This window comes from Phascolarctos cinereus, unplaced genomic scaffold, assembly GCF_003287225.1.
Source record: "Phascolarctos cinereus isolate Bilbo 61053 unplaced genomic scaffold, phaCin_HiC Scaffold_9;HRSCAF=440, whole genome shotgun sequence".
Taxonomy (NCBI): domain Eukaryota; kingdom Metazoa; phylum Chordata; class Mammalia; order Diprotodontia; family Phascolarctidae; genus Phascolarctos; species Phascolarctos cinereus.
The window spans coordinates 198,085,417-198,107,772 of NW_027556402.1; the positions used below are offsets into that span (position 1 = coordinate 198,085,417).

General features: G+C 45.6%; 1 protein-coding gene and 1 long non-coding RNA gene across 8 annotated transcripts in view; one reads left to right on the forward strand and one right to left on the reverse strand.

Annotated features, from left to right (window-relative positions):
- The window catches only part of LOC110212235 (uncharacterized), a 45,866-nt gene extending 25,529 nt beyond the window's left edge, over positions 1–20,337 (reverse strand). The window contains exons 1-3 of one of the 5 annotated variants that reach the window (XR_002325613.2): positions 19,841–20,337; positions 18,662–18,749; positions 11,526–11,634 (exon numbers count right to left, since the gene is read on the reverse strand). This is a non-coding gene — a long non-coding RNA (uncharacterized LOC110212235). The remainder of the gene's footprint in view (positions 1–11,525; positions 11,635–18,661; positions 18,750–19,840) is intronic. The other 4 variants (XR_013484158.1, XR_013484159.1, XR_013484157.1 and 1 more) reach the window with 4 other exon arrangements.
- Positions 20,338–20,619: 282 nt separating this feature from the next.
- Positions 20,620–22,356, forward strand: part of MXD4 (MAX dimerization protein 4) — a 52,705-nt gene continuing 50,968 nt past the window's right edge. The window contains exons 1-2 of one of the 3 annotated variants that reach the window (XM_020992216.2): positions 20,620–20,713; positions 21,657–21,756. In XM_020992216.2, coding sequence (XP_020847875.1) covers positions 20,650–20,713; positions 21,657–21,756 — 164 coding nt within the window. In that variant the 5' untranslated portion in view covers positions 20,620–20,649. Of the gene's footprint in view, positions 20,714–21,230; positions 21,371–21,656; positions 21,757–22,356 lie in introns of those variants that run through there. The other 2 variants (XM_078148554.1, XM_020992217.2) reach the window with 2 other exon arrangements.

Here is a 22,356-nt window from a genome sequence, read left to right on the forward strand (position 1 = left end):
GGGCAGTGGGAGAGACAGTACTCCCTCCATTACCTTTCCAAGTCTTACACTTGAATCCCCTTCCACACATGCTGTGATCCTGCTGCTCCAGACTACCCACTGTTCTTCCCTCCTGGTGTACCAGCTCTCAGCTTTGTGACTTTGAGTTGGCTGTCCCCATGCCTGGGAAGGGTCCTTTTAGTTTTCCAGGCGTCCTTTCAGACTCAGCTCAAATCCCAGCTGCTACAAGGGGCCCTTCCCAGGCCTCCCAGTTGCTGGAGCCTACTCCTTCAGGATTACCTTCTATCTACTCTGACTCTATACCTCGTTATCTATATTGTTGTGTCCTCCCTTAGAAGGCAAGCTCCTTGAGGGGAGGGAAGGTTTTATCTCACTAGCATTTAGTACAGTGCCTGGCACAGAGGTAGGACTTAGAAATGCTTTGTGATTGCCGTGACTCGGTGATGTGTACTCCACACCCCAGGATCACAGGCCCTCCCAGTCAGAGGGACCTCAGAAGCCAGCCTGTACGAGAAGAAGAATCCTCTCTACCAGAATCTTCTCCATCAGTCATTATCAAATTTTCTGTTGAAGACTTTTGTTGAGGAGAGCCCAGCTCCTCAGGCTGAATGCAAGTCACTGATCTCAGCTTTGCTGGCTGCTCCTGATCCTTCCCCCTGAGGCCAAGCAGAACTGGCCTAATCCTTTTTCTGAAGGACAGTCCATCTTCCTTCCCCCTTTTCCCCATCCTTTAAAACCCTACTCGATGCCACCTCTTCCCAAAAGCCTCCCTTGATCTCTCTAGTTGGTATAAAAAAAGGCAAAAAAAATTTAAAATCTTTTCCTTCTCCTAAGTCACACGGAACTTTGTGCATATTACTAAAGCAAATGTACCATGTCTTATTTTGAATTATAGTTAACTATATTGATGTATTTTCCTTCTATTAGACTATGAGCTCCATCAGGGAAGACTGTACCACCAAGATTCAATACCATGGAAATGCTTGTATTTTCTTTTCTTGTTAAACTTCAAAGTAAATATTCTTTTGTAAAAGCTAATTGATGTTAACTGGTGAATGGAACTGGTTAATAGTCACTGATGGCTAACATGGGGGAGAACCTAACTTTGAATCTCTTCCATCTCTCTACCCCCCCACCTACCCCAAGCACAGGACTCTGCACATAGTAGGTGCTTAATGAATGGTGTTTAATGGAATAGAACATAGGCTCCTGTCTAGTAATCAGAGGACTTAATTTCAGATCCCAGTTCAGCTACTTGTTATCTGTGTGACCTTGGACAAGTCATCTGATGTTTCTGGGCTTCACTTTCTTCATCTATAAAATGAAAGGAGATGGATGAATCTGAAGTGTCAAACAGGCTGCCCCAACTCTAGTAGCTAGAACCAGATTAAAATGGAATTGGGAAATATTTAGCAAAATAAGTAAAAATACAATAGAACATTTCTATTGTTGTTGTTCAGTCCTTTTTCTTCATGACCCCATTTGAGATTTTCTTGGCAAAGATACTGGAGTGGTTTGTCATTTCTTTCTCTGGCTCATTTTTACAGATGGAGAGACTGAGGCAAACAGGGTTTAGTGACTTGCCCAGGGTCTCACAACTAGCAAATGTCTGAGGCCAGATTTGAACTCAGGAAGATGAGTCTGCCTGACTCCAGGCCTATCCACTACACAACCTAGCTGCCCCCCAATAGAACATAGATGATGTTAATGGAGTTTTCTGTCAATATGCACGGATGGCTTAGTGGTCCCCTGTTTCTAGTTGAGTTTGATAGCCCTGAGCTAAATGACCTCCAAGTCCCCTCACATCTCTAAATCTGTCATGGTATAAGCCTGTGACCTACCCATTCTTGCCAGTAATTAGCATAATTTGGTACCACAAAGTCACGCCAATTTGCATTTATCTTATTATTAGAGAGTTTTGGTTCCCCTTAAAGTGACTACTAACCATCCGTATTTCTTCCTGGAACAAATAAGTGTGGGTGTGCTGGGACCTCTTCTCTTCTCTTTCTCTACATACCCTCTTTCTCTTGGTGACCTCATCAGCTCCCATGGGTCCAATTACCATCTCTGTGCATATTATTCCCAGATCCATATATCTAGCCCTAATCTCTCTCCTGAATTCCATCACTGACTACCTACAGTACCCACCCACCCCCGGCCCCGGATGTCACCCTGGCACCACATCCAGAACAGAATTCGTTGTCTGTGTCCTGCCCCTCCCTTTCTCTTGAGGACCCTTGTAGCCAATCACCCTCTCCTCTTCGTTCTCAGTTGCCAAGTCTTGTTGATTCTCCCTCCACATCGCCCACATCCATCACAACCACTGTGGGGCAGGTTCTCATCAGCTTTTCACTGGACTGCTGTGTTGGCTTCCTGATTGGTCTCTCTGCCTTCCATATCCCAACAGCCCTTTCTGGTCCCCCTCAATACTGGTGCTTTCCCTCTGAGATTTTCTCCAATTCACCCTGTATACAGCTTGTTTTCACATAGTGTTTGCTCGTTGTCTCCTCTATTAGACTGTAACCTCGTTGAGGGGGAGGACTGTCATTTGCCTTTCTTACCAGCACTTACCAGCATGGTATATAAATGCTCATTGTCTTAACGACTTCCCTCATGCCAAACCATTCTCCATACAGCTGCCAGAGTGACATTCTTAAAGCACAGGCCTATTCATGTCATTCAAGAAGGGGTTTCCCATTGCCTCTAGGATAAAACACAAACGCCTCTACTTGGCCCTTAAAGCCCTTCACAGTCTGGCTCCAGTGGACCTTTCCAGGCTGATGACATGCTCCCCCACTTTCCACACACTCCTTTCCAGCCACGCTTGCCTCCTCCCTGTTCCCATGATTCCATCTCCTCTTGCACACTTTTGCACACACAGGCTGTTCCCTATGCCTGGAGTGCATTCCCTCTTTGCCTCGGGCTCTGAGCACCTTTAGCCTCCTTTAAGCTTTGGGTCAATTGCTGCCTCCTACACGAGGGCTGGCTACAGCGCCTTATCCATTTTGGCCTTCTTCACAGCCTTTGATGCTGCTGAACCTCTCCCTGGGTCCTCTTCCTGCCTGCCTGACCACACCTCTGTTTCCTCTGCTGGATCACCATCCAGTGCATGTATTCCCTTAAGGCTCTGCCTGGAGCCCTTCTCCATTTTCTCTGGACAGCTCTCCTTTGGTCACCCCATAGTTCTTATGGCTTAAATGCTCACCTCAATGCAGATGATGGCATCTCCTCTCTCTGTGCCTCTGGCTGTTCTCCATGAGTAGGGTTCATTCTCTTCTCCCCTCCACCTCTTGGAGTCCCAGACTCCCTTCATGACCGAGCTCCCGAGGGCTGCCTTCTACACGAGGTCTTGTCTGGTTCCCTGCCTCCCCCAGCTTCACCTCAGATCTGTTTCACATGTGCTTAGTGTATGCTATCTCCCCTATCAGGGTGGAAGCTTCTCAAGGGCAGGGGCGATTTCATTTTTGTCTCTCTATTCCCAGCCCTAAGCCCAGTGCCTGACTTCTTTTTTTTTGTTTGTTTGTTTTTTGCTAGGCAGTGGGGTTAAGTGACTTGCCCAGGGTCACACAGCTAGTGTTATGTGTCTGAGGCCGGATTTGAACTCAGGTCTTCCTGACTCCAAGGCCAGTGCTCTATCCACTACACCACCTAGCTGCCCCATGACTTCTAGTAGGCATTTCATAAATACTTGTTGGCTGGTTAGTGTAGTCCTTTCCTCCCCATATTTATCTATGTTCATATTGTTTCCCCACCAGACTATAACACTCTTGAGAACAGGGACTGCTTTATGTTTGTCCTTATATTGCTAGCCCATAGCCCAGTGTGGTGGCTTAAGCACATGCTAATGACTTTAAAAATGCTCACTAGGGGCAGCTAGGTGGCGCAGCAGATAGAGCTCTGGCCTTGGAATCAGGAGAACTGGAGTTCAAATCTGACCTCAGACACATGACACCTACTACCTGTGTGACCCTGGGCAAGTCACTTAACCCCAATTGCCTCACTGGGAAAAAAAATGCTCCCTGAATGAATGAAGGATTCTCTGATCCCTACAGAACAACACTTACTCCTATGGGTCATCTCTCTCCACTCCTGTCAGTTGATGAATAAAGTCTGGTATTTGGTTCCAGAAGCTGCTAGCTTGTTTCAATTGATCTTTGCAAGATTCCAGGCCTGTCTAGATACATGCTATGGGTAAACATGTTGCAGAACCACAAAATGTCAGAAAGAGATCTCAGAGATTATGTCAGAGTCCAGCCCTTTCATTATTTAAAAAAAAAAAGCCCAGAAAGAGGATGGAACTTGTCCAAGGTGACACAGAAAGTTATTTGAATGGAGGTCCTTTGACTTCAAATCAGGAACTTATCTCACACACACACACACACACACACACACACACACACACCCATGCTGTGTACAGACAGGCCTCTTATATTGTAAGAGGGCCACTTTATACCACTAAGCAGGTGTGTGGCCCCAGGTGTGGTGTTAAAGAAGAAAACAGAGTTGCTACATAAAATCTCCAGAAAACTCACCACTGTTTGCCCCCTCCCCCCAAGACTCAATTAGCTCTAATTTGTCTTGGTTTGGAGGCTGCTCTGAGGACCAAAGAAAGGCTGTTGAGTCTGGACTAGAGTTGGCCAATTCTATAGAATTAGCATGGACAGCCTGTGACTGACTGCTCATAAGTGACCTGTCTCAAGTCCCACAGCAAGTCTGATGCTGTGGACAGAAACTCGGCACTTGGTCTGGTGAAAATGGGTGACTTACAGTAAGACTCAACATTTTATCTTATTGTTATTATTACTAAGGAATAAGATCATGATGTCTTATTGTTTCTAAGGCTTTGAGATAAAGCATTTGTCTGAATACACCCCTATGAGGTAAATAGAGCATTTATTATGATTCTCCAGATTTTCCAGATGAAGGAACTGAGGTTTAAAGAGATTTAAGTAGAGCATAGAACATATTACCTAGAAGATTTATGGATAGGGGAAGAATTTATGTATAAACAATAGACAGAGAACATTGTGGGATGTAAAATGGATAATTTTGATTACATTAAATTGAAAAGGTTATTTAAAAATAAAATCAATGTAGCCAAGATTAGAAGGAAATCAGAAAATTGGGGAGGGGTTTAAAAGACAGTTTCTTGGATAAAGGCCTCATATCTCAAATATATAGAGAACTGAGTCAAATTTGTAAGAATATGAATCCTTTCCCAATTGGTACATGGCAGTTTTTGGAAGAAGAAATCAAGGCTACAGTCATATGAAAAAATGCTCTAAAATTATTATTGACTAAAGAAATGCAAATAAAAACCACTTTAAGGTGCCATCTCACACCTATCAGATTGGCAAAAATGACAAAAGAGGAAAATCGCAAACAGAGGGGATGTGGAAAAACTGGAACACACACACTATTGGTAGAATTGTACACTGATCCAACCATTTTGGAATTTTGCTTATAGTTATAAAACTTTACATACCCTTTGACCCAGGAATACCACTATTAGGTCTGTTTCCCAAGGTGATCAGGGAAAAAGGAAAAGAAATTATATGTTCTAAAATATTTATAGCAGCTCTCTTTGTGGTGGCAAAGAACTGGAAATTGAGGGGATGTTCATCAATTGGGGAATGGCTGAATGAGTTGTGGTATATGATTGTAATGGAATACTACTGCACTATAAGGAATGATAAGCTCAATGATTTTAGAAAAACATGAGAAGACTTGCATGAATTAATACAGAGTGAAATGAGAAAAACCAAGACAACATCATATACAGTAAGAGCAATGTTGTTTGAAGAGTAACTGTGAATGACTTAGCTATTCTGAGTAATATGAACATTCAAATCAACTATGAAGGACTTAGGAAGGAAAAATGCCATCCACTCTAGAGAAAGAACTGATATATGGAAATATGTCATTGTGTGGTGCCACACATACATCTATATCAAATCCTTCTCTAATGCAAGGTAAGGAGGGAGGGAGGGAAAAGATCTGGAACTCAAAACGTAATAAAATATATTAAAATATAAAGAGATTTAAGTGACTTCTCAGGGTTCCACAGCTAGCTAGTACCTCGTCAGAGCTGAGATCCAGAGACAGATCTCTTTGGAGCCTAGTCAAAGTTCTTCCCATTACCGCCATCCTAGTCCAAAGCTCTTTCCAGTAACGCCACACCAATACAAAAGGCACTGGATATGTTCCACCCATGGCTTAATTCTACAAATTCATCATGGAAGGCTGTGTGATGTGAGGGGCCCAGGGTGGGGGATGTTTACCCACTTTCCTCCACACAGAGTTGCGCCTTGCCTGCAGCCTGGAGAGTTTCGCTCTCTCTCATTAACAGCTGCGACAGCCTGGAAAGCAGCGGGAGGTCTCACAGGCTTGTTCCCACTGTGCAGGTGTAGTCACTGACTACCTCTTGTGAGAAAAACAAGGTGAGCTCGTTGAGGCTCCGGATTCTACTCAGGCCATCACACTGCACCATCTCTTTTATTTTCGATGCCAGTCCTAATCTTCTCAGTACTTCCAGGCCCAGCTCAAGATCTGCCCCCTGCAGGAAACCTTCCCTAACTGCTCTTGTCCACACAGGTGTCCCTATTTTCTGCACTGTTACACATTCTTATAGTCTGCATAACCTGTATATCACATAGGTAGTGAGTGATACTGTATCACTATAACCCTGTAAATGATACTAGATATTTCCACATGGAGGTTGCAGGGTTAGAATCTTAGTCATCAAATCTTAAGAGTCGCCAATTTATCACAGAATCTCCTATTCTGAGTCACAGACTCTTAGAGTCATGGAATCCACTGAATCTTGGAGCCATGGGATCTTGGAATCATGGGATCTTAGAAGGTCACCAGTAGGGCTGACACACTGAAGTTGCTCAGATTGTGTCTGTATTTTATATTCTGTCACATTTTTTTCTCTTAACTATTCTAAATGGGTGTGTCTTGCCTCCCCAATCAGACTGGATGAATTCTAAATCAGAGCCTAGGTGGTCCTCCTTTTTTCCTCTTCCCTTCAGAAGACCGAACATAAGGCTGGGCGCACTGGCAGACTCTGGCAAGGCTGGTTGTTTGGATTTGAACATAACTATGTGAAACTTAGGGTGCAACAGAATTCTCTCCTAGAGGGCCAGGGGAATGCAGACAGGCTCTAGAATCAGAGGACCCACCTTTGAATCTAGCCTCAGCCCTTGACTACCTGCATGGCTTTGGGTTGTGACATCTGATCTCTGTGGGCCTCTGCTTCTGCATCTGCAAAATAAGTACTAGATCATCCCTCTGAGGGTTCTTCCAGCTCTAAAAATATGATCCTAAGATTTCTAAGTTTCCCTTCTGGAGTCACATCAGTGTTGACTCTGGAACAGAGGATGTCCCAAGGAGGGTATCAAGGGACAGTTTGTAATGTGACTTTTTTTTTTTAACAAATGCTTTTTTTTCATGGCGGAAACCCTACTGTCTATTTTTAGGGACTGAAATAAACTGCTTGTATTATAGCAAAGGTTCAAAGTCTCTCGTAGATAATAATACTGTGTACGTATATGTTTTAAAGCTTGTACAGAGGGTTCAAATATGCCTTGTCTTGGCTCTGGTCAGGAACTCCCCTTTAAGTCCTAGCTCTGCCTTATACCTATGTGATAAGTCATATAACCTGAGTCTCAGTTTCCCCATTTGTCAAATAAGGAGATTCAATTAGATAATCTCCAAGGTCCTTCCAAATTTTCTTCTAATTCTGACATTCTACATTCTAAGGTCCATGACATCTCTGCCATTTTGTGTTCCATGGCCCCTGATAGCTCTGATGTTCTATGTTCCATGGCCTCCGATAGCTCTGACGTTCTACATTTTATGTTCCATGGTCCCTGGTAGCTCTGACGTTCTATATTCTATGTTACATGATCCCTGACAGCTCTGATGTTCTATGTTCTATGTTACATGGCCCCTGACAGTTCTAACATTTTATGTTCTGTGTTTCATGGCCCATGACAGCTCTAATGTTCTATGTTTTATGTCCCATGGTCCTTGAAAGCTCTGACATTCTATGTTTTAAGCCCCTAATAATTCTGACATTCTGTGTTCTAAGATCCATGACATCTCTGACATTCTTTGTCTCTGACAGCTTTGGCATTATATGTTTTAAGATCCCTAATAATTCTGACATTCTATGTTTGATGGTCCCTGACAAATCTGATGTTCTGTGTTCTAAGGTCCCTGACAACTCTGACATTCTCTGTTCCACAGTCACTCCCAGCTTTGAGATTCTATGTTTTAAGGTCCCTCCCAGCTCTGACATTTTGTGTTCCAGGGTCCCTAACAGCTCTGACATGCTATATTCTATTTAAGATCTCTTCCAGCTCTGTGGATCAACTCCACCTCAGTTCTCCCTAATCAACTGGAGCCCAAGCCCCTTGCCATCTAGCAGTCCTGTCCAAACCCTCACCACCAGACTAGCTGGCCATGGGAACCCATTCCACATCCAGAGCTGCTCTCTCTCTTCTCTCATCCCAATTTATTGGGAGATAAATCAACAAGTGAGCTGATGCCTGGGGTAACCACAGCTGCTGGGAAGGGGGTGAGAATATATTGTACCGTGGTTAGCAAATTCTCTCTTCCTTCTTTTGAATTCCCTGTAATTTTTAATGGAAGACTGTTAGGAAAAAGTTCTCTTCCCCTGGCACCACTCCCGAATCCTCCATTCCCATTCACCTCAGTTCTACCTTTCCTGTGTACCTCTTCCCCTCTGCAAAGCTCTATTCTGCTTTGGACAAACCATCCTCCTTACTATGCCTCTTCCCCATGCCATCCTTTTCCTTGCAATCATGGCTTCCCCTCCCCGCCAAGTCACTACATCCCTGGCCACCTCTTCCCTTGATGTACCTTCTGCCCGATATCCTCGACTAGACTGGGAAGAGGCTGTTGCTAGACTGCTAGACTCCTCCTCCTGCTGCTGTCATCACTTAACAACCTCTCCTTCTAGGATCACTTGATCCAGATAGACTGCCCTAGCTAGATCCTGATGGCTGTTCTCTCTGGGCACCCAGCATATTCTTGCTTTCTCGAGGAGCTCAGCACATAGTCCTGCCTTTAAGCATGGCCATGTCCCCTCAAACACCCCAGCTTATCACCTTCCCCAGTTCCCATGACCTTCACCTTCACCCCACCTCAGTTACACACAGGGATGCTCATTCCTTTCATCTCACTGGAACCCATAACTGTTCTACCTCCACAATTCAAAACTCTCAAATTCTGCTACGTGATCAAAACCTCCTATCCTTCTACTTCTCTGCATTTTTCTCACTCTCCCTAAACAAATTACACATTGTCACTGCAACCTGCACTAACTCCAAACTATTTGTTTTCCCAGACCATCACCTTAGCTCTAGCCTCACTTCCTTCCCTTTGAAATCCTGACACTAGAGTTAACCCATTCACTCCTCCCACAGATCCCTTGCCCCTCCTTGTCTGACTACTGCTTATCCTTTTTGGAACCCTAGCACTGGATCTCACCCACCCCCTCTCAGTACACTCCCACTAACTGCCTTCTCTGCTACTACTGACATACACGATGCCTGGAAGTCATACAACCACGCTGGCTAGGGCTGCCACAAACACCCTCTCCAACCTCAACTGGATCCTCACTGCTTGCATGGCTATCTTTTATTTTTCCCTGATTGCCTCCCTGTCCAATTCCCCATAGTGTTCCCAGTCATCTCTTTTCCCTTCAAACCACCTACACTTACCCTCTTCCCTTCCTCTCAGCAGAGGACCCTGTCTCATATTTTACTGAGAAAAGAGAAGCTATCCTAGTAACTTCTCTCCTCTTCATGTCTGTACATTTCACAGAGACTGCCAAAGTTTTCGTTTTGCAGCCCACTTTAACACCTAAAACCCTCTCAACATTATTCTCTCTGGTCTAGTTTCAGAGGAAAAGGTGACTTTTCTCCTTGCTAGGGCCTCAGAGAGCTTGACCCTTTAATCATCCTTTCCCTGCCCCCAATCTTCAGTCCCTCTCTCCACTGGTTCCTTCCCTGTGGCCTACAAACCTGCTCAAATCTTGACAGCCTTTAAAAACAACCCCACCAATCTTTTGTTCAACCTTGCCATCCTGTCAAGTTACCATTTTCTCTCTCCTTCCTTTCATGGCTACTACCCCTACCCCAAATGCTGTGGACATTGTAGTGTCTCTATTTCCTGACAGCTCACTTACTAATCTCTGACAAGCTGGCTTTCATTACACTGCCCCCCCCAAACACACACACACACACACACACACACACACACACACACACACACACACACACACTCTGTTATGACACTGCTTTCTCCTAACTCTCCTCCTCCTCCCTGTCTGGTTGCTCCTTCTTAGTCTGGACCATCAGCCATGTTCCAATCTCTACTGGCCTACTCCAGGACTCTGTCCTGGGCCACTTTCTCCTCAGTCTCTATTGGCTTCTCTCAGTGATCTCAACACCTCCCATTAACTCAACAATCACTTCTACGCAGATGACTCCAAAATCAACATATTCAGGCCTCATCTCCCTCCTGAGCTCAATTCCAACATCACCACCTGGATATTTCATAGGAATCTCAAACTCACCATGTCCAAAATGAAACTCATTATCTTTCCCCTAAAACCAGTCCTTTCCTCCTAATTCTCCTATTTCAAGCACCATTATCCCTCCATTTAACCCAGGTTTGTGACCTTTGTTGTCAACTTCAACCCTTCACTCTTCCCTCTTCCCTCCCGACGTGCACTTAGTTATTAAGCTTTGCAGAATCAGTCTCTACAATATCTCATGGCACCATAGAAAGAACACTTTACATAGAGTCAGAGAACTGTGGTTCAATTTCTGGCTTGGACCCTTATTATCTAAGTGACTTCAGGAAAGGCCTCATTTTCCTCATCTGTAAAATGGGAGGATTGGACAAGATGATGTTCTGTCTACTCTAGATCAAGGATCCTGTGCTTTGCCCCTTCTGCTTGTCTACATAGCCACTGCTCTCATGGCCATACCAGGGCTTCCTAACCCAAGAATCTTGAACTTTTAAAAAATATTTGGTAACTTTATTTCAATGTAATTAATTTTCTTTGCAATGCTATGTATGTTATTTTATACATTTAAAAACATTATTCTGAGATGGGATCCATAGAATCAGACTGCCAAAGAGGTCCATAAATGACCCTGACCTAGACCATTATATCCTGGGTCAAATCTACCTTTCCAGGCTTTTTTCATGTTATCTCTCCTCACCCTATCCATGTGCCAGCTTTACTGGCCTAGTCGCTAATGCCAGGATACATTCTAACTCTTAACTCTGTGACTCTGTACAGGTTATGTACCATGCTCGAAATGCCTTCCCTCCTCAGTCTCTTGGAATCACCAGGTATTTTCAAGGAGGAAATGCACAGTCTCTGTTCTCTAAGAGGGATAAAAAAGATACCATGTACACACAGATAATACAAGGTAGCAGTACAAAGGAATTCTCCAAAGATACAAGGTAGTAAGACTCACCAAAGGAGAGGGCCAAAGTGCTATGAAAACTCTGAGGACAGAAGCATCGCTTTCCCTCTGGGTGGAATGTCAGGGAAGACTTCATGGAGGGGGTAGCATCTGGGCTAGGCTTTGAAAGAAGAGAAAGATGTAGAGGGAGCATGTTCAAATAATGGAGCAAGTCTATGCAAATATGCAGAAGTGGGGAAAAAGCAAGCTGGAATTTGAGAACAATGAACATTTCAATTTAGCTGGAAAGAATAGTTTGTGAAAACAGCCCAGGAAGGTAGCTTAAAGCCAGACTATGGAGGGACGCTGGAGGTTCTAGGGTGGGAGTAGGTCAGGCAGATCTGTGCATTTGGGAGATGACTGTGACAGAGGTGTGAAGAATGCATTGGAGAACAGAAGCAGGGAGATCAGGAAAGGGACTATTGCAATGTAATGATGTAAGGTGCCGGCAAAGTGAAAAGGGAAAGGGGGAAGATTGTAGCCCTAAAAATTGACAGTATCTGGCAGCTGGTTGTATTATGAGAGTCCAATATAACATTTAAGGTTTCCTCTGGTCAGTAACTATCTAAGATAGCTTTAGTGGGGATTATTTCCTTCATTTTATGAAGTTACCTGAGGCCCTTATTACCTTACCCAAGGTCATAAGGTAAATGAGGGGCACAAGGGGCAGCTAGGTGGTGCAGTGGATAGAGCACTGGCCCTGGATTCAGGAGGACCTGAGTTCAAATTGGGCCTCAAGACACATAACACTTACTAGCTGTGTGTGACCCTGGGCAAGTCACTTAACCCCATTGCCTAGCCAAAAAAAAAACTTTCTAGGTAAATGAGAGGCACAGCTAAGGCATAAACCCAAGGTGTCCTCACTCCTAGGCTGTTTCTCACCCCTCCACATCAGGCTGCCACCAAGTCCCTGAAAGTCCAATTTAATCTTAAAGGCTTATATCATCACTTTCTTACCTGACAATTTCTTCCTGACCCTGACAAGTTCTGAAAGACCTGAGCCAATGGTTTTACCAGCTTGTGGGGATGGAAAGGGGTGCTTGGAAACCTCTCCAGACTGTTTCTGTTCCAGCATATACCACCTTCTCCTATACAGTTCTCTAAGCAAACTGTGGACTCCTTTAGATTTGCTGTGGTCTGTTCTGGGCTATAATAAAAGCACTGGAAGGTGGGATTCCTGGTGCCTCAGGCCTAGGGAAAGAGAAGATCCTTACACTTGAGCTTACTAACATTGCATTAGGGCCCATGGACAATTCCTGCTAGAGTGGGTAAAACATAGGAAATGGCAGAGACACAGATGGCCTCAACCGTAGGCACCTGGGCCCTGGGATAACTGGGGAAGATAGGAAGCTCCTGTTGAGCGGCCAGCCTCCTGAGGACTGCCACTGACCAAAACATTGGGGACCTCATTAATGTGGACATTCTCTCTAAGGATGCTGATTACAACCCATCTGGGCCACGTCCTCTCATGAATCCTCTATTGAGGATCAGCCCAAAGTGCTGGAGGCCTTGTTCTCATACTACCCATCTGTTACCCCTGGGATCCAGCCCACTTCTTTTTTCAATCATAATTTCCTTGATGATGTCTTTTATTGAATGTGAGGTATTGTTAAACATTCAATTCAATAAATGCCTATTAAGCACCTAATTTGTGCCAAACCTCGTGCTTGGGTACAGGGGCTAAAGAGATAAAACAGAAACAGCCCCTGCCCTCAAGGAGCTTATACTCTACTGGAAGATACATATACAAAGATAAATACTATATATACATATATACATATACATACATACATACACAACATTATGTGTGACAATTTCAAGAAAGAGCAGGCACTAACAAGGAGGGATGAGAATCAGGAAAGGTCTCCTGTGGGATAAGGGATGCTGGAACAGGGCTCTTAAAGAGACTAGAAGTGAAAGCGGATTACATTCCAAACCTGGGAAGACTACCTGATACGTGTATTAGAAAGACGGAGCAGACCAGTTTGACTGGAATAGAGTGAAGGAAGGGCAAATCAGCCTGGAAAGATACAGATGGGAGGTGTATTGTAGGGCTTACATGAAAAAGCTGAGGGGTTTTGTACTTTACTAAAGAGAAAAGGATGATTCTTGAATAGGGAAGTCAGTCAATCAAGAAACATTTGTCAAACATTTATTATTCCAGGCACTGTGCTCATTACTGGCAAAGTAAATACAAAGAAACTCAAAAATCATTCCTGTCCTCAAGGAGCTCACATACTAACATGCAAATAATGAGGTACAGACAAGATATCTAGAAGGCAACAGCTGCCAGGTTGGCAGGGCACGGGGCCTGAGAAAGGCCTCCTCTACAAGGCAGGATTTGAGCTGAGCTTTGAAGGGAGTCATGGAAGCTAACAGGCAGAGGTAAGGGGGGACAGCAGTCAAGGCACCGAGATAGCGGGTCATGTTCAAGGAACTGCAGATAGAATAGCATTGTTGGCTCTGAAAGTTTATGGAGGGGATCAAAGTGTCAAGACCCTGGGAAGGTAAAAAGGGGCCAGGCTGGTGAAGAGCATTAAATGCCAAACAGAAGTTTAAATAGGGAGCCAATGTGGTTCACTGGCAGCTGATTGGGGGATCAGTTGGAAGAGAGAGAGGCTTGAGGCTAGGACTGTTATAACAGTCCAGGTGAAAGGGGCAGCCAAGTGGAGGTTGCTAAGGTCAGAGTGAAAGGGACACAGGAACATTTGACTGGGGGCAGGCACTTCTTGGGGCTGGCTACATGTTCCACTTGCCCTGCTCTGGGATGGCTCAGCTCTGACAGATAAGGACAGGTTCTTACACATACAACAGAACCCAGGGAAGAGCATCTTCCTGAGCTCCAGTTGGCAATGGACCTTGATTTCTGCAGACCAGGCTGAACAAAGACCTTAATTCGAGTTTCTGCCCCGTATGGAAAGCATGATGTCTATGGGAACTGTGTTGTGATACTCCTTTGCTTGTTCAAGGGAACACTCAAATGGTGTATGACCTAGAACTCCTGGGAGCAGATTAATCCTATGTCTGTAGGTACTTCTGGGACCTAAGAGAGCAGTGGGCTTCTAGCTACTCAGGAGATGTTTACCATTTATTATTATACATGGTCTCTTTGTTTTTAAATATTTTTTATTTACTCATGATTCTATGTAGAGTAAAAAGATTTCCCATGCCACATTCCAGCATGTGGATATACTACTTTGGGGGAAACCAATTCCATGGCTGGTTTTCATGAAATACAGTCCATTCAAAAGGAGGTATGGTTACCCAGTTGTGTAGCTCCACAAATTCACACATGCCCTAGACAATCAATTACTGACCCATAGAGAGAGAAGGAGTGGAAGGATAGGAGGGCATTGACTCCTATAACCACAGAGAACACTGACTTCCTGAGTGTTTCTATCCCAGAAGGGCCTAAGTAAACAGCCAGCGTGACTCCCTGGGGAGTCAGTGGCTAACAGGATCATTGAGTGGCTAAGTTGAAAACATGTTACAGCATACTTCTGCCCACCTTTTGTCTTTCCATTGTCCTGTCCATAATCTTCTTTCTTTGAAAATTAGGGCACTCCATGATTTGTGGCCAAACAGCATCCTCAGGAGGATATTCACGTTAAAAAAAAGACAAGTTTTTACGTCAGGGCAAAGTTGGGGGCCACTGGGAATACTATTTGGTTTCCCAAATGGAATTCAGTCTACTCTTTTTTTCCGAGACAAGTCTGGATCTGGCTTGCTGTCCCTCTAAAGTGTCTGGGCTGATATACAAGTACATAATATGGTCCTGACTAGAGGCATTTCTTATCCACTTGGTTTTACTTGTGTGGATTGTTAGGCTAAGTTCTTTTGCATGAGCCCCTCTCCCAGAGTTACTTTAAAACCACAAGGTAGACTGCTTCTGATATGCTTCCTGACGTAGACATGGCTGCCATGAGGGATGCCAGGATCATTAAGAGAAATGGCAATGAAGGCAGTATATGATGCCCACGCCTATGTAAACTCAGCCATAGTCCAGTTTCTATCTTCTTCCCACACGTTCCATTATGCCCACTGTGCCCTTTTTCCTATTGTTCACATACACTTTTTCATCCTAGGTTTCTTCTTCTCACTTTCCTTCAATCTTTTCTCACCACCCCCCACCCCACCCCAACCTAGCTTTCTCTGGAAAATACTACATCTAATGGTACTTTCTCCAATCATAGCTCTTCCTCCTTTCACACCTTCTGACACTCAGGGGTAGTAGGATATGGCAAACACCTTGCTCCCCAATGCCAGTCAGACTGTCCCGCCATCATCACTCAGCAACTAACTTTCCTCTTCTAAAGTTCATTCTATCCCATCTGTCCCATCTTGTTTCTGTCATCTATGGGCCTCCAAGTCACTTTTCTTTCTTCCCCATGTATTTAGTGCCTAGCTTACAGTCTTCTTCTCCATAATAACCCCAGCTCCTTCAAACATCCTGGTCTCTAAATTCCTAAAATCCTATGACTTCTCTCTCATTGACTTCAACCACACACACACACGAGTGAGCATACCTTAGACATGACCCTACCCAATTGAATTTGCCCCAGACACTGGAATTCCTAGTTATAGCTTTAGAGAAACACCTTGGGCAAAGCACACATCACCCTGTTGTTTGTTTCTCTTGATGCTGATAAGCAGAAGATTGTTGAACAAAGTTATCTCCATGTTCTCATCTATTGAGGAATCTTATATGATCTCTACATGCACATGGAAAACTCTAAGACTGCATTTTGCCATATAGAGCCAAATGCTTTAAAAAAAAAAAACCCAACCATAATCTGTAGGATTTTGAGTTCCCTAAATCTCTGAATTTATTGTATGATTGTGAAGATATAATTTGCCATGGAAAACCGTCGTGATAGCATGGACATTTCCTTCTCTGCTAATAATAACGATGATGATGGCATTAAATCAGTAAAGCATCTAAATGTTTACAAAGAACTTTGCATAATCAATGATAGCTGGCATGTACATAAAACTTTAAAGTTTGCAATGCACTTTACAATAATATCTCATTTGATCTGATTCTGCCATTTACCAGCCATGTGACCTTGCTCAATTCATCTAAACCCTCTAAACCTCAGCTTCCCCTCTTTAAAATATCTGCCCTCTCTATCTAACTTATGTGGATGACCTTATAAGCCATTAAGCTCAATGTAAACATCCACTGTTGTTATTACTAGTGAAGTGGATGGTATTCTCCTGAGTTATGGAGAATGTCTGTCTTGCATAGAATCCTGATGGAAGAGAGGATTCCCTATAGGTCATGAGGCCCTCCAGATGCTCTGGTCTATGGAGGTTGTGGTGCTGATTGCATTAAGACTTAGAATACTATAGAGCCACCTCAATGATATCCATAGATACTCAAAAGAGATTGACCCAATTCAGTCGGGAAAGACCAAGTGGATGGAGGATGCCTGTTGTCCAGGGTGTGACAAGTATGCAGGTAAGCAATACCCTGAATGAGCACATTAGCATACTACATATCTTTGTCTGACCTACAAGAAAACTGGGGAGAAAGAGCAGGCCGGAGTACATTTGGGAAACTGCACAGTTCTAACAAGGATTTCAAGCAAATGCTAACTTTTTTAACATTAATATTCTCCCAAGGATGTTTCATGGCTGCAAATCATGGCACTGCGCAATGGCTGAAGGATCACAACTGCAAGTGATTCCAAGGAGAGACACAGGATAAAGGAAAGGAGGCAGGTGAATGTTACCAATGATGGCAGGCACCTGGAAAGAATGAGAGGCACAAAGAATTGGAAATTTTTAAGGATGCCCATCAACTGGGGAATGGCTGAGCAAGTTGTGGTATATGAATGTAATGGAATACTATTGTGCTATAAGAAATGATGAACAGGCAGATTTCAGAAAAACCTGGAAAGACTTGTATGGTCTGATGCTGAGTGAAGTGATCAGAACCAGGAGAACGTTGTACAAAGTAACAGCACGTTGTGCAATGACTAAATATGTTAACTGAACGCTCTCAACATACAAGGATCTAAGACACTCCAAGGCCTCATGTGGAAAATGCTATCCACATCCAAAGAAAGAACTATGGAGTTTGAATGCAGATCGAAGCTATATTTGCTATTTGTTTTCTGTTGAGTTTTGTTTCCTCTTTCTTGTGGTTCCTCCTATTGGTTCTAATTATTACCTACAACATCACTAATGTGAAAATATGTTTAATAGGAATGTATAAGTATAGCCTATATCAGATTTCGTGCCATCTTAGGGAGGGAGGTGGGCAGGGAGGGGGAGAAAAATTTTAAACTCAAAAGCTTATGGAAGTGATTGCTGATAAATCAAAATTAATTAATTATAAAAAGAATTCTATTAAGAACTTGGAAAGATAATTCAAATAAAAAAAAAAGAATGAAAGGCACCATCAAAATAACTGGAAAAAAGGAGGTATGAAAAACAAAGGAGGTAGACCAGTCATCACAAGTAAGAACAAGCAAGAACTGGCACACAGCCAGAGTGAGACTCTGGTAGCCCCAAGTGTTAAAAGGATCACAGAAAAGCCTCACATATTGAGTGGATTGACTCTGGAGGACCTAAGGGAAGACATGAATGAGAATTTCACCTGAAGAGAAGGTACCAAGAGTCTGCAATCTGCAAATGGAGAGAGCACAACAGTAACATTACAGACACAATGATGCATTATTAGTGTAAGCATTAGAGAGAGGGAGTAGACCTATGAAAAGGTTAAATGACTTGCCCCAGGTTATGGAACCAGTATGTGTCAGAGGCAAGATCTGAATTGCCAGCTTTGAGGTCAGCTGTCTATCTATCATGCCAAGGTGCTTCTCAGGTGGACAGTGCAGATTAATGTCCCTATTTCAAGGATAAGGGCATGCTGGCTCAGAGATGGAACTTGTCCAAGATAAGCACTGGAACTGTGATTTGAACCCTGTTGTTTTTTTTTTTAATATCATGTCCAGTGTTCTTTTTTGCTATACCAGGCTGCCTCTATTAGCAATAACATTAATAATTCAGTAATTCCAGTATCTACTATGGATGCTGCCTCTTTATAAGCCTTTGTAGATGGTCTTCATGAGCTGCTATGGCTGAAGATATCCATACCCTAGATCCATCATCCTTTAATGACTAGGCCTCTCTGTACTTACCTAGGCCAGGCCCACACAAAGTCTTTCCAGCTGGGTACAGCTTTTCTTCCAGCAGCATAGTTTTGAAGAACTCAGGATCACCTCTATGCTGCAACAGAGCCAGAGGAAGATCTTAGTAGAGATTAAAAATTGCAACAGCTCACAATTCTATGGTACTCTATGGATGATAAAGTACTTTCCTCAATCTAACTCTCTAAGGTAAAATAATGCATCATTATCCCCATTTTAAAGATGAAAAAACTAAGGTTCAGGGAGGATGTTAATGACTAACATCACTGCTTGTCCCATGTTACACCTTTCTCCAGTCTTCTCAATGTTAATTCCTTCCCTCTGAGATTATCTTCAATTTATTCTGTGTTTACCCTGTTGGTACATAATCTTTTGGATGCTGTCGCTTCCATTAGACTGTGAGATCCTTGAAGGCAAGTTTGATTTTTGCCTTTTTTTTTGTACCCCCAGAGCCGAGCTTAGTGCCTGGCACATAGTAGGTGCTTGATACATGCTTGTTGACTTCACCCCCATATGCTACTAAACCCAACCTTTGGAACACACAAGCAACAGGAACAGCCATCCATGGTCGGCAACATTCCAAAAAGAACTAAGTGAAAGTAAACCATGGAATGTAAGAACATGAACATGCTAGGGATCCTTAGAACATGGAATGCTGGAACTTTAGGTGACCTCAGAACACAGACCAGAGAATGACAGAGCTGAAAAGGGGTCTTGGAACAGAGAACCCTAGAACTGGCAGAGATCCTTAGAACACAATGTTAGAGCTGGCCTTAGGGACCCTAGAACAGAGAATGGCAGACCTGTGAGGGACCTTAGGGACCATGTGGTCCATCCCCCTGGTTGGACAGAGGCATTGACTAGATCTCAGATCTAGGGACCTGGGTTCTAAGTTGGGCTCTGCTATCTCTTGTCTGTAATGACCTCGACTCGGTCTTTCTCTTCCTCAGTTTCCAACTTTGTAAAGTGGGGCGGGGGGGGGGGTCCCTAAGTGAGTACCAAGATTCCTCCCAGCTCGATATCTAAGTTCCAATGAAACTGGAAGCTTTCTGTCCGAGAGCCCACCGCAAGCCACAAAAGTAGGACTAGAAGGCAAGTGTCCAGGGGTCCAGACCTGTCTCCAGGTGACCTACAAAAGGGCCTCCCCTCCCCCAAGGCCAGGCCTAGCACCTGTAGCATCATTTTCGCCTCTGGGACTGTCTTTTAAGGCGGGTGTCCCAGCTGATGGCTTGTTGCTTTCACAAGTCCTGGAGACAAGAAGGCAGTAGGGGAGTTCGGTCTAACGGTGTCCGCAGCGCGAGTCCCCGCCTTCCCCCTCGGCCCTAGACGTCTCATCCCAGCTTCTAACAGGCCAGTTTAGGCCAGGCCACTCCACCAGCCCAGGCTTCCTTTCCTCTCGACAACGCAGTCCGCTCCGCCCAGCTCATTGGCCAGCCTCCCTCCCGTCCAGCCATTGGTCCGCTCTCCGCTACTTTACATAGCCTCCTCACGACCAATCATCGCCCAGCGCCTACTTAATATGCAGCCCGACGGCCACTCAGAGAGCGTGGGGGCTGGGCCACCACGTGCTGTTGCTAAGCTTCGGCTTCTAAATTGTTACTATCGCGGCCGGCCTATCGGAAGAGAGATTCAGATCTGTCAACATTCTCTTCCCCAAGCTTCGGGGGTTCGGCCCGCTTCCATTGGTCCCGCTCACCCCTAGTTCCCGCCCCCAAACCCAAACGGTGGATTTCTACTGGCTGCTCGAGCCGCCCATCGGTCTTATGTGTCAATTTGAGGGCTGGAGCGAGAGGGTGGTGTATAGGCGACTTGGAAGTAGGCTGGAGTGTGTGAACTCGGTGCAGTTGGGCGCTTGGGGGTCTGCTCTATAGGCAGGGAGAGGAGCCAGAGCCAGGGTGGGGGGGGCTGGGTGTTTGCCGTCTGGTTTCTCTGGGGGGGTGGGTGGGGGGGACTGGTGTGAGTGACAGAGCACCAAAAGTATGGAGTGGAACTCTCTGTTACTCCTCCTGGAAGCAGCCGAGTACTTGGAGAGAAGAGACCGAGGTATTCCCAGAGTTGACTCTTTTCCAGAGCCCCCCTCCTTTCCTTTCCGCTCCCCTCTCTCTTTGTTGTACGCTGCTCCCCCCCCCGGGGGACGCCCTTTCTTTCCCCCCTCCTCCCTGTCTGGAGCCCCGTCTCCCCCCGGTTTCTCTGGCTCCGAGGCGCACGGATCCTACCTGAGGTTTAGGGGCCCAGGGGAGGCGGGGGAAGGATACTTTGTTGCAAAACCAACCAAACAAACAAACCAAAAAAGCAACCGAAAGGAAAACTGGAGCTTCTAGAATGTGGAAGTGTCTCGGCCCGAGAGAGAGGCAACCCCTCTGGAAAAAACAGCCTCCCTGCCTGGGTCTCCGTGTCACGTCTCGGTGTGTCTCTCCCCCGTGTCTTTTCTCTTGATTTCCTATCTGCCTCTGGGTCTCTCAGTCTCTGTGTCTCTGTAGCTGACCGACGCTGGGAGGAGGGAGGGGCGCTCGGTGACTGTGGCCGTGGCATTGACTTCCCTTGTCTATTACGGCGTCTGGCTGTTACAGTTAAGAGCGAGTTACATTGCCTCCTGCCTGCCCCCCTCCCCCACCGAGGGCCAGACAGTCCCCTTCCTAGTTTAGCCCTTGGTCTCCATGGCCGGTTACCCCTACCCTACGAAAGACAGAGCTCAGGAAGGTTGGGACATGCTTATTGGCGCCCACCCCATCAGCAAAAGGTCCCGTGGCCCGGGAAGAAATCTCTAGTTGTGGGAGAAGGGGGGAGAGGGGGCAGAAATATTGTGGGGTGTCTGTTTTTTAAAATCCGGGTTCAACTGCCCTGATCCGGCCGGTCAGCCAAGCCCTGAGGCTGGGGAAGGATATAGGGTAGGAAGGGTGGAGTGGGAAGATTGGGGGCTGAGAGAACCGCGCCCTTGCGCCCCCCACTCCACCCCGGCCCCTAACGCGTGTGACTTTGTTCCCAGAAGCCGAACACGGCTACGCGTCGGTGCTGCCCTTCGACAGCGAGTATTCCAGGAAAAAAACAAAGACGGCCGCCTTGGCCAGGAAATCTCAGAATAACAGGTAAAAATCTGTGGACCCACTCCACCCAACCCGTGTAGACCCAGCTCCCCTCCTCTCCCACCCCACCCCCCACACCCTTCCAGGTGCTCGGACCACTTCGGCCAGGAGCTTCCAGGCTGGGACCAGGAGTCGGAGAAACTGAGCCCTGCCCTCTCCCTCCGTTCCCCTCCCCCCAGCCTCTTTCTACCCATCTCGGGGACCTGGCCCCAACCCCAGATCCCGTCGCCATTTTTCCCCTGGCCTGGGCTGGGCTCGGCTCTGTTTTGATCTCGCACATAAACACTGCCACGCGTACAGCCTCTCTCTGCCTTGGCTCTGCCCGGCTCGATAACCCAGCAGCAGCCGCAGCAGCAGCCTGGATTGTTCCCCCTCGCTGCCCAGCTCAACCCCCACCCCCACCCGCAGCAGCAGTGTCTGTCTGTCTGTCCGTCTGCCTGGGGACGGATGTCAGCCCACCCCACCCTTCCTAGCGCTGATGGTGGTGGGCGGGCGAGGTCTGGGGTTTGGTTGCCTGGGACACTTCTCCCCCCCCCCAAACTTCTTAGTTTTGTTTTTGAGGCAGGAAGAGTCATGTGGAAGCCCAACCCCCATGACTTTCCA